Here is a 13,360-nt window from a genome sequence, read left to right on the forward strand (position 1 = left end):
ATTCCCCCGTGGAAAAAAAAACAGGAGAAAATTTGTCCCCTCCCAACCGAAAATGTATGCATACATCCAGATAGCAAATACTATGCGCAAACAATGGGCAAATTTTATAACTTAAAGACCTTTCCCCTGGGGCTGTGGGGGGGGGGGATCAAGCTAAACCCAAAGGCATAATTATTGGGCCTTTCAACTATGATGAACAAAAAGGCTATCTCAAAATTTTGATCGGATAATTTTGGGAAAAAAGGAGCGGGTGAGGGGGCCTAGTTGCTCTCCAATTTTTTGGTCACTTAAAAAGGGTGCTAGAACTATTACTTTCTGTTCGAATAAGCCCTATCCCGATATTCTAGGACCACTGGGTTAATACGATCATCCCTGAAAAAAAAAAAATAAAAACACGCATCCGTGATCTTTCTTCTGGCAAAAAAAATATATAAAAATTCCACATTTTTTCAGATAGGAGCTTGAAACCACAGCAGGGTTCTCTAATACGTTGAATCTGATGATGTGACTTTCATTATGATCACTTGTTTCTTAGGGGGTGTTTCCCCCTTTGTCGAAAATTAGGAAAAATTTGTCAGGTTCGTAACCTTCGATACGTAAGACTAAACTTAATAAAATTTATATATTTAAAACCACCATAAAAATGATTCTTTTGATATATCTATTGGTATCAATATTCCGTTTTTTTAGAGTTTTTGTCACTATTGAGCTGGGTTGCTCCTTACTTACAGTTCGTTACCACGAACTGTTTGAAAAAAACCACGCTAAACTAATTTAGCGACGAAACAATTCCCGCTTAAAACAGTGATTGTCTTCCTTTAATATTCCAGGGGTGGTTAGCTCTCTTTTAAATTTAGAAAAATATGCAATGGGAAATTCAACTCTAGATATTGATTATTTTGAGCAAAAGTTGTGGCAAAAAAACTTTAAAAGACCTTTTTTGCTTCAATTGCACACCGCTTCACCTCCATGCCACAACCAAAGAAAATATTTACCTTATTAAGAATCTACATTTATCATCTCCTTTAGAAGACGAAATGCAGACTAACCCAGCCAGAAATACAATCGAACCAACGTAATGGATGTTTACCACAATAAAAAGGGCAACACGGCCAAAATTTTTACACAATTTTGGCCAAAAATGGAAAAATTCAATAAATGATTTTGAAATTTTTACTGTTAAATAACGATTTTTAAATATCAAGTAATGGTAAGTAATCAGTAATGGTAAGCTAAACAGTTACTAGGCCTGTATAATCATCACTATAGATCTTCTTTTGAGCAAAAAATAGAGCCTAGCTATCATTTTTTCCATCCAGATGAACTGAGTAAAAAAAAAAATCAACTACTTTTACTCTGAATACGGTAGTAGGATAGTAGCGAATTCTATTTCTACTGTAATTTTGCCTACAATTCCTTTTTTTATTCGACTGAAGTTCAATTCGACTTTAATTTGACATTTATTTTCAATTCAACTGACCTCTGCTATTCTACTTATGTCGCTGCTTCATGCTTTTTACATACATTTATTTCTGATTCAATGGATCAACACACGACTTCTTGTGGCATTAGTGTTTTGTGCTCCCATAGGGCAATTTCATGTCATTAAAGTAAATGTCCTTTTGTTTCCAATGGAAAGAGTACAGGTAGTTTTTAAGTTTGGAAACTGGCGTCAGTGTTGACAAAAATCACCAGCGACATCTAGCATTTGGCGTTTCTTGGCATCCTTTCAGTGTAACAAATAAAGCAAACGTAGTTATAAGCAGCAAAAATACTGCAATAGTAAGTATCTGAAGTCATTTTTTGAGAAAAACGCAATTAAGAAGCTCGAAAAAATGCCAATAAACGCAAACACTAGATGGCGGTGGCGATTTTTTTTGTCAACACTAGCACAAGTTTCCAATTTTACAAGTTGCCCATACTATTTGTCCCAATGATGGCATTCGATTAGCCAGATACGTCACTTAATCTTTAAAGACACTTAAAACTTAACGGAAAAATGTCACTTACAAGACATTTGGGACACTCAAATTTGTCAAGAAATACAACCGTGCCCTCTGTATTCTTGTACGTCAACGGAAGACAGTTCCCATGGTATACTCGATGACATCCTTGACAACAGTAGACTGGTCCTGATTGATGACATTCAAAACAATACCAATCGTGAACGTCCAGAGATTGCTCAGCTTCCTTTAAAATATTACAGATATACGTATATTATAGTTATTAGACATAAATAGGAATAAATTAAATAGAATGTATACAAAGAAATGGAAATACATATATATAGAAAATATATACAAAATGTATAGACATAGAAGAATAGAAATAATATAACCAGAAATTAAATAAATAGAAATAGATTTAATACATGAAATATGTCAATACATAGTAAATAACTAAATGTATAAAGAAATTAGATAAATTGAGAGAACAAAAAGTAATTGAAAAAGAAATAATTTTTGCGCCAACTAATTTGACTAAAAACAAGATAAAAAAGTAAATATAATTAAGACTCTAATGAGATTCTTGCTGTAATAAGTAAATACTCTGTTGAAACAAAACTTTTTTTTTTCTTTTTTTTCTATTTTATGTAAGTTGTTTTATTTGTGGCATTGCAACAGCAATCAACTACGAGCGGGCGCGGGAGGGGTGCAATTATAAAATCAGACCTTAAACAGTTAAATAAAACAAGAAAACTAATCAACCGAACATCCAAGGACTAGTGAATTGCTCATTATCCAGTCGTAATTCTTATGATGATACATTGCTTTTCGGACAGTTAACAGAATATGCTCCATCTATGAAAAAATACAAGGTTGGATAGATGAAGGTTCTTGATACAAAGAAGCATGACAAACCAGAATAAAAATGACTAGTAAAATAGCCGAGAAAACGAGGGTAATATCAGCCAGTGGACAGAAAAGAAGCGAAAATGACAAAAGCATATATTTCTGCATAAACTGCATAACAAAAAAAAGTTACACAACTAAATAAGCTTGACGTAAATTTTTCATTTGTCATTTTCACTTCTTTTCTATCCACTGTCTGATATTACCCTCGTTTTCTCAGCTATTTAATTTCACTATTCGTTTATTATTATTTTCCTTGCTTGTAATACGTCATGTACAGCCAGTGTGTTCTTATAATGATTCAAAGAATTACCCCTGATATTTGCCCCGCGTTCTATACACCTTATTGCAATCGATTACAATTGAGTTTTGTCACTAACAGCCAATGAAAACCATTTTCTTTCAAAACGAATGATTTTCATTGGGCGTCAGCGATGAAAATCATTTGCAATTGATTGCAATAGGCTATACTGAACGCAGGGTTAATCATAAGATAGCCTAGATCGCGTAGATCGTTTCTGCAAGCATTCATACTCTTAATCACTGAGCACCGTATTTGATCCTAGGTTCTGATAAATTGTTGCACTGCAAAAAGATGTTGTAAACCCTCCCGTTGCATGGGAAAGATTTGTTTTGCTGTTAGGAGATAGGAGTCCAATCCTTAACCTTATTTAGAGATTTGGTTAGGATACCTCTTCACGTCTATAAAGAACACATGAAGAGTCAGGATTCTCACGGAAACCTCAGAAAAGGATAGAATTTAGACAAAAAGGCATGGGAACGGTGGGAAAAGTAAAGCTGGGGAAACACCTCCGAAAGATCTCAAGCTGCCAGGTCCATCTATTGAGTTGTTTCATAATGGCAAAAAAGATAACTGGGAGAAAAGCTTTTCAGTCCATCTTCTATGCCAGAAGTCAAGTCCTGGCTAAAAAGGTCAACCCACTGAAGAGGTGAGATAATCTAGAATCTTACAAGATGAGGAAGCTATAATCAGTTTCCTGTGAAAAAGTTCCCACATCATAGGAATTGGCAAATACGGCTTTTGAAGACATTTTTCCAAGTCTACCAAAAGCTTTGTTCTAAAAAATACTGGCACAGTACTTCGAAGTTTTTTACCTTAGTTTTTGTAAAAAAGTATTCGAGGGGGAAAGACTGCTTTAGAAAATAGTCTAAAAATTTTTGCCAATGTTGTCACACAAAGAAACTCCCGTACATACAACAAATTTGTCTTGGGAATGTACTAGTTTAAAATTCAAAAACTTATACAAGTCTTACATAAAAATACGAAAACGAAAATGAATTTATTTTCCTTAAAGCTTTATTTTCATTTTGAGTTTAAGCATGTCTGACTTCAATATCCCGTTTTTGAACTTGTATATAGTAGCCGTAGCATTTAGCACGTCCTTGGATTATAAAACTTAATTCCAAGCATTCACAAAATCCTACATTGACTAAATAAAAACAAAGAACGAAAGCCTTGGTATTTATGAGTGTTTTGGCTCTGTTTCTTTTATTTTTCTCTGTTATTAAACCTAGTTTGCTACTGTGCCAATCCTGTACTGAAGACATATGTATGATGGCAGATAATGCTATTTTTCTTTTTAGGTTTTGGTTTTATTTTACCATTTTATTACATAGAATCTTCAGATGCAGAAATGATCAATCATACTTTAGTGATAAATACGTTATAAATAAAAGCTAGGCCAAAGTTTGGCAACAATTAAATGCCAAACCATCTTAGTAAAATTAAAGCACGATATAAAATATCAAATGTAGAAAAAAAGGCGAGCACACACTATTTACGTTAATTACACAATTAAGTTGGTCTGTGATGGCCAATTGGATTGATCTTAGTCTGGCAATACAAGGCCAGTGGAATAAACCTGCCACAGTGGTACAAGCTGCCGCATGGCCGACACAGAAGGGAGCCTATCGGTTAAATAAATTCAAAAAAAAAATCTATGGATGTCCTGTGCACTGCAAATGGTCCAGGAGGAACTATTTACTTATTCTCTTAAATACCTCTTACTCGTCCAAAAGGTTACCTCTTTGCTTAAGCTTCACATCCAAAGACATAGTCCCACACTTACTTGTTAATTGAAACAGTTCAGATAATCAAGAACAGAAGCATTGTGGTAAGATCTCAACATTAGGGTAGAAGAGTCGTTAATAAAAATAAAAAAACATATACAAGATCAGCTATATTTTCTTATTCTTTTTCTTCTAAGCTAAGAGATCAGGATACTTTCTCCATTCCATTTCATTGTATAAAATATTACAGCCTATCACGCCTGAGTCACTGCGAACGTGTATTTTTTTAAATACGAAATTAGTTATTTACCTCCATGTTAGGCATTCTATAAGAGTCATGATCAGATTTGCCTCCTTTCTTCTCACAAATGAGCAGACCATCAGCTACTAACATATCCAAATGTGTTCTGACATCCTCTAAAATAATAAAACAAATAATACATTTATTTTTCTAAGCATAGGTCAGAGCAGTATAAGTTTTAGATATGGTGTAAAGTTGCGCAAATTGAAGCCGATAGCCACCCCAGAAAGCTTTAAGAGCTCTGAAGGACATACCGGTATTCACTGGAATCGGATTAAGCTAAATATGATGATCCCCAGACCCTTTTGGAACATTTAATCATTTGTGACCATGCTTACTGGCATACTACATTGGCTTTTCTTCATGTACAATAAACCTTCAAAAATATGCACTTTTAACTTCCCTTTTAGTTTAGACTTTATTATTGAGATATGACGGCAACCCTATTTGATACAAGAAGGAAAGTTTAGACATCTCAAAAAATTCAACATACTACATACATTTATAAAACGCAAATATTTTCGCTTAGTGGCTAGTAGGGGTAATACGTTTGTTTTATGATAAGCTTAGAAAAAAGAAAAAAGGCTGACAAAGTACAAAATATTAGACCTACTTTAATATTCAGTATATAAACGTATATTGAAAAATTTCTTACACAAGATAAAATATATCAAAATGAAAATATATAAATGTTTTTACTAAATGACATTACAGAGAATTAAATATTCTGTTTATTTTTTTCTTAATACCCAAAATTATATCAAGAAATTAACAAACTTGTGAACAGTAGAATTTAGTGAGCACACGGTGTCATAGGCGCAACTAAGAATCCGGCCAGATCAATGAGTATCTTGCTCCAAAAACCAAGTCACCATGTTCCAAAACTACAAAGTTATGGGTCCAACAAACCTTTTTCTCCTGATGTTTACACATAATTTCGTTTTTTTTTTGCTTTCCTAAACAGTTTTAAAAAAATACAGATATGAGGTCCCACTGTCTACCTATGGTGACTAAACTAAAAAAAGGGAAGAAAAACGAATAACAGGCACTGCATTACTTGACAGGCTGTTCCTGTACATGGGTGTCTACTGTATATGATATACCAATAAGTATGATTCTTCAAGAATTAGAATAAAATATAGCTAGAGCGTATTTTTAAGCCAAATATCCAAGTTTATGCATTTTTCCAAAATTTTTACAGTGAGGAAGGCGGTATTTGGATGGATCTGGAAGATATGGCCAGGACCAAGAAACCAGGGTGTTCAACCTGACAGGGGCTTCTTTTAAAGCAACAGAAAAACGTGTGTTTGTCTAAACGTGAAAAGAAAATACTTAATAGGAAACTTATAATATCATTAAATGACAGTGATCTGCTAAGTCACATCAAAAAAGAAGAAAGGATGGTTCTAGGACGGAAATAAGAGATGAAATAATTTCTTGATGACCCCAGATCCAGATGACCCCAGAGCAAAACTTAACATTTTCTTTAAGTATAGCCCCTCCCCCCTCAACGCCTGGGGAAATAAATGGCCGATATACACTTTACAAATCTTCAATACATTCAATCCACTGTTTTTTTCCAAACAATTCTAGAACATCCCACTGACACCTGACTCTACATGCAAGCATGTAGGCTACAATACTCGTACATAGGCGACAGAGTGATTCCTTAATATGGCAGCATAACACCACCCTGAAAAAGAAAGAAAAAATAGTTGCAAAAGTCGCATTTCTTTGAGCCCCCCCCCCCTCCCATAAATGTTCTAACATCCCCTCTCTCTCACAAGAGATGAACCAGTATACACTTTTATAAGCTGCTATGCAAAGATTAGTTTTAAAGATCATTAAAATATCTTACCTTCACTCATTTCATGCTGTTTCAAAAGGGTTTTACTAATCTGTTCAATGCCAACACCTTGCTTTCTGAGGCCAGCAATAGCATCCCAGAACCACTGAGCAATATGACTTGTGCTTTGTCTGCGAATCACAGGATCCATATTTCTTCTTTCAACAGAAGCTCAGATTTCTGAAAGATTTTCAGTTGATTAACATTTCAAACAAGAAGTTTGAGCAAATACTAAGAATTCTTTTGTCTGGGCAAAAGACAAGAGGCTTCAGAAACTCTCCTGATTGGCAAAAATACTTAAGCTTTCTTGTTTTCTTTAAAGCTTTAAAAAGAGGAGATCATACCTCCCTCAAACATTTTGAAGTTGTTAAAAGGAGTAGTATATCATTGTGTGAATTTGAGTGAATGTCCCTTCCTTTGTAAGAAGGGTCCTTTTGGCTTTCCCTTGATTTTTTGAAGGAAACTATAAAAGAATCAATAATCTCAAGAACATCTGATTGGGATGCCAATGAAAAGTATAAACCCTGCTTCACTATCTGAAATAAATTTGGAGGGGAAGAGAAGTCGTCTGGGATAAAAGCATTAAAGACAACAACAAATATTGCATGTTTTTATCTACTTGTTATTTTTTTTATAGAAAAAAATACAAAAAACAGACTAAAACAAATTAAAAAACAAAATGACAAGAATTTGAAAATCTGAAACAAGAAACATGCAAGTAGTCAAGTTTTTCTAAGTGCAAATGAGTCAATTATTACTGATAGAGTAAAAAATGTACAAACTCATGGCAAGAAAATCTATATTGATGAACAAATACGATTTTAAGATCAGATTAACAGGCTTTGAAAATGAAATTAAAAAAAATACTGTCTTATACAGAAAAGATCATAAATGCTGGACTTCTAATTCTATCAGAGTACAAGCACTTTTATTCTCAGTCCATTTGAATTGCATTTACTGACATCCAAATAGGCCTACTACATGTAGGTCCACTATGCCTGTCATGTCCTTAATATAGTCCACTTGTAAACACATCTTTGCCTATCAGCTCTAATTAATACTGAACACCCATGTATCTCCTCATGAAAACTATATCTTTTTAGGTCCTTATTGCTTTTGCTTCAGATCATAACTTTTTTCTTCCTCTCTGATTCACTGATAAGGATTGAGGGTAGGCTTACCTAGACTATGATAATAGCGTAAACAATGTAGGTATTAAACATATAATTTATTATTTGCCAGACATTGTTTTCCTATGTGGGTAAAAATCACAAATTTCATATAATGATTGTCATTATATTTTCTCTATATCCCCAAAATCTGGATTCTAGCTTAGAATTTTAAAAAGAAAGCAAATTAAAAATCCAGATTTTGAAAAACCCTATAAGATTTTGGATTTTTCTTATAATCTGCTAATCCAAAAACCAAACCCTTGATTACAATAGAGTTATGAACTTAGTAATCCAAACAACAATCCAGTTGTTGGATTATGAATCAAAATAAAAAATTAGACCGTGAATAGAAATTAAACTTGACGATCAAAGTCTCAATCAAAAAGGCCTATGTTTAAGAATGTCCACACATGTAAACAACCATAAAACTGCTTCTTGTAACCAAAATACTATTAAGTACAATCAGGATATGGTAAAGAGCCAGTCAATGACATGCCACCTTGATTGAGATGCTATGTAAAGAGCATGGGTAACTCACAAGAGTGGAAACTGGTCCTAATATTGAAAAAAAAATCACAAATGTCATTGAATATTTGGCATCTCTTGGCATTTTACGAGCTTAGTAATTGTGTTTCTTTCAGAAACAGAGATCAGAAATTTATTACTGTACTACACTAATTTTGCCTTATTACGACATTGAAAACATACCAAGGAATATTGACGCTAGATGGCACTGTTGATTTTTTTTTTTTTTTGCCAACAAAACCACCAACTTTCACTCTAGCACATTACTCATACTCTTTGGTGGTACCTATCACCAGAATGCACCACTTCTATTTAGCCTTTTACTTCAAAACTTCGCAATTTACATTTTTATTGAGGTGTTTGTAGATAGTTCAGTGACGATATCCACTCTGAGACAATTAAAAATTAGATGATATTACTGGTTTTTTTTTTTTTTGGAAGTTCTTAATTTCCAAAATCTTAACATGTTTTCACTTTACAATAGCATAAGCTTCTTCAGTTCAAGCCAAAGACTGAAATTAAGTTTCCTCTAATAAAAGTCAAAAGTAATTTTTTTTTCAGCCAGTAGCTCCTACATTATTGCACTTCAATTTTGGTTGTTGCTGAACCAGCCTTTTGCTAATCTACATAGTTGGTGGGAGACATATTTTCACAATAAAGTTATCAGTTTGCAATCGACATTGTTGCTAGAAAACCCCTTTTAATGTAACAGCACTTTTGAACTGCCCAGTGAAGCCTTCCACACTGCCTTAAGGCCCATTCACATCAAGGTCTTACTAATACCAAGACTGTTGAAATCCATACTTTTGCTAGAAAACCTTTTAAAGGCAGCAACACTTTTGAACTGCCAAGTCAAGCCTTCCATACTACCTTAAGGCGAATTCACAATGAAATTTTACTAATACCAAAATTTAGCTAACACTAGCTTGAGCCAATCAGAAAGTTCTCTGAAAAATCTGATTGGCTCAGATTAGCACTAGCTAAATCTCAGTGTAAGTAAAATTTCACTGTGAATGAGTCTTTAGATCGTCTTTTACACCAAGAAATTATAGTATGCTTGCACCCTAAGGGCAAAAGTAACGTTTTCTTTTATAGTTTCTCTTTCACTTGGAAAAGAAATTTCCTCATTGAGATTTTCTTATTCTTTTCTGGGGTTTTCCATATATTGTTATTGCAGAGGTATTTGTGTAGACATGACAATGCCTTTAGACAGAGTCTGCATTATAAGATAATATATGCTATGATGTCTGTAATTGGACAGCAAACAACATTTCACAATGTATCACTGAGATTTGGAGAACAGAAATCAAATAGCTAAAGCAAAAAAACCAGAACCTTGAAACCTGTTTTAAAACCTAAAAAACAGGAAATACAAGTTAGTTATAAATATGTTCTAGGACTCATTACATTAAAAGAGGATTTGAAAAGAGTTTGGTTTCATCAGGAAAAACCTTTGTTTCCAAATGTTGTAAAATTTCACTGCTTTTCTAATATATTAGTCTTCTGAGAGGAGAGGGCCAGCTTCCTTTGTTGTTCCCTGAGGGTTCCCATATATCCTCCTTTTTTAGGTTTTTTTTATTGTTACTTTAACAAATTGATCATGACTTCATCAAGAGCATTGCCATTTCCTCGAAAGAAAAGATACTGTGATGCATTTCACAATGTGTCAAAGTGATTTTGGAGAATGAAAATCAATTAGCCAAAGTTGTTTTTTGGTAAAATTGAAGAAGTTTTCAACAGAAAAATCACAAGGATCATTGACAGAGTGCTTCAAGAAAAATCAATGGGCCCAATCTAATTTAACATCTCTTTTAATCATGCACAGTCCTTGATAAAAGGAAAAATAAAGAAGACAATTCTATGCCGAAGAATCCAGTTTTGTTGATGCCCAAGATTACATCAAGTGGATGCAGACCAATACTGATCAATTTTCAAACAGGTTTCCAATGAACAGAAGGCAAAAACCCCCCATTGCTCTACAGCCAATTAAAGTACCCATTGTGTTAGGATCTAATGATATTTTTGGATAATGACGATCAAACAGGGTTAGAGCTGAGAGGGCTAGAAGAGACTGTCCTATTAGACTCGCCCTCACATTCCTTCTCAAGCTCCTTGTTACAGCCTTGTCATTTATACCTAAGCTAATTTAAGAGTTGATTTAGCAAAAGTTGTGGATCATTACATGCACTGCATCTTTTTTACATGGAACAGCTCTATATAGCTTAAGCTCTATAAAAGTCTAATGCCTAGAGTAAGCAATGGAGCTCCAGACAATCTTTCTCTCTCATTTGGATGAGCAATTGAGCTAAGTGAATGAAACTTAAAGATGTTTGGGATTTGAGCTGATTCCTCAAATTCATTTGGGAATCAACTGAAAAAATTCAGTTGCTTCATTCATTTGGCTCAGTTACTTTCTTTAAATTTCAAAAAAGACATTTCTTATCAAACAAATAATAATTAAGAAAGCAAATGTTATGTATTTTTAGCTGTGATCGAAATTAATTTCAACATTCCTGCCAAATCATGTCCAAAGTGTGCCTTATCAATGAAGTTAGGTACTATGTACTCTCATACATTGTAAAACTAGAATTGGGAGCACCAAGAGGAACAGCTCTGGGACCAACCCAGATTACTATATAATTATGTAATTACTATATAATTTTATATATAATTTCATATATTATCACTATGAAATTTCAAATATACTTATATAATTTTATATATTTATAATTATATTATATGTATACATAATATATTATAATATAAATATTTTATATGTTTATGAATATTTATATATTTATAATTATATTATTTATATAATTTCATATATTATTACTATATAATTTCAATTACTATACAAGTTATCTGACCATGAGTTCTGGAATTCTACAATTCCATCAGAAAAGAGTGTATCTGCAAGACTGTTGAAAACCTTTAAAGAAACCTGGATAAAGCAAGTGGAAGACCTCTGAATGCCTTCATAAATGGCATGCTGAAGATTAATTTCACTGCTCTCTATTCATTTTGTTTGTCTGTGATGATAAATACTGTTTGAGGTAATTTTAAAGATAATATGCCAATTACTAGCTAGCTGCCACTTCACTGACAGATTAATCATACTGGAATTTTTAATCATCAGTTTTTAATAAATTATTGTTAGATTTGCGGTATTTCAGGTGATTCATGAGAACAGGGTGATTCAAGATTAATCGTGAATATTTTTTATACAGAAATTGTGTATTTTCTAAATTTCCAGTGATGATAAAAACTGTTTGAGATTATGTACATATTACCAGCTATCTGCTGTTTCACTGGCAATATCTTACTGGCACTTTACCATCAGTTGTTGGTTATTTTATTGGTAGCCTTGTGGTAATTTTAGTGGCTACTGATAGGTGGTCCATGAGAACATACACCCTTAACCAATTAAAATCTAAACAAGAATATTTTTTACACAGAAAATTTGAATTTCAAAATATCCAGAGTATGGACTTTACAATGATACATGTTTCATGAAATTTAGTAACCTGCAAATTCAGCTATCTTTTTTTCAAGTCAAAACCACAATTTCAAATGCTAGTAACTAGGAAATTACCTTATATCAATAAGAAATGGACACAAAAGGGATAGGAATCCTTTTTCTCTTTTATATATTATTATTAGCGTTTGGTTTGATCATGTTTTAGAAACTGGTTGCTATTAAAGAAATATTAACAAATTAATTAGCTTCATTAGAAAAGAAAAGAGCAGAAGAGCTCTCTACTATGTAGCTGTGGGACAATTTTCCTATTGCTTACCTTTTGTTAAAATTCTAAATGAGGGGCAATCAAATTTTCAGGATGCTTCCAAAGCCTAAACTAAGCCCCAGGACAGTCTTCTGAAGCATCCATCTCCATTTCTTATTTTGTTTTGGGTCTACTCTTCTTGACACTATGTTTGGAAACACAATCCTAATGATTTGAGTAGGATTTCAAGCCATACTGGAATTTTCTTTTTGAAATCCAAAACATACTTTTTCCAGGTTTTTTTAGAACCTTGTGAATCAAGACTGGCAAAGTTATGAGGCAGAATACAGTTCTCTTTAGCCATTTGTGAGTTGTAGATAGGTTTCAGAGAGTTTTGCTCTAGTAACACAATGTGTGCCCAAGTTCATTAAAGGTTACTGTCCTCTGAAGGAGGGAAGGGTGGAGTTACATACTTCAAAAGGCTTTCCCAGGTCATAGTTTAGGCTCTGCCAACATTCCTGAAAGTTTCATTCACCTAAGTCAACTACTTTTAAAGATAGAAAAAACCCTCCTATATAAAATTTTACTTCAACAGGAGAGGAAAAAAAAGTCAGCATAAGAGTTTGGCTGGATAATTAACATTGACAAAACAAAACACATGGCAAATACTGGCTCCCATAATATCAAGTGCAGCCCCAAAATTGTTGGACAGGTTACTGAATTCAAGCACATTGGAAAGATCATTCAAAACACTGGCAAATGTAATCATCATAGAAGAACCAGAATTGGTCAGGCAAGTGACACTTTTAGAATACTTCAGTAATAGTGGGAAATAAAACTAATTCATTCATTCAGTTTAGAATTCTCAGAAATACTCCCTGCACTTCAAGCTGAGGCTCTGTTTCATC

At 33.5% G+C, this 13,360-nt stretch overlaps 1 protein-coding gene across 1 annotated transcript in view; it reads right to left on the reverse strand.

The window, feature by feature from the left end:
- Positions 1-13,360, reverse strand: part of LOC148950903 (zinc finger MYND domain-containing protein 11) — a 74,609-nt gene that overhangs the window by 51,690 nt on the left and 9,559 nt on the right. Inside the window, exons 2-4 of the mRNA XM_089090509.1 lie at positions 7,043-7,210; positions 5,194-5,300; positions 2,011-2,190 (exon numbers count right to left, since the gene is read on the reverse strand). Of these exons, the coding sequence (XP_088946635.1) occupies positions 2,011-2,190; positions 5,194-5,300; positions 7,043-7,181 (426 nt within the window). The 5' untranslated portion in view covers positions 7,182-7,210. The remainder of the gene's footprint in view (positions 1-2,010; positions 2,191-5,193; positions 5,301-7,042; positions 7,211-13,360) is intronic.

The sequence above is a fragment of the Artemia sp. Qi Xiang Cuo genome, chromosome 6 (genome assembly GCF_049724085.1).
Source record: "Artemia sp. Qi Xiang Cuo chromosome 6, ASM4972408v1, whole genome shotgun sequence".
NCBI classification, from domain to species: domain Eukaryota; kingdom Metazoa; phylum Arthropoda; class Branchiopoda; order Anostraca; family Artemiidae; genus Artemia; species Artemia sp. Qi Xiang Cuo.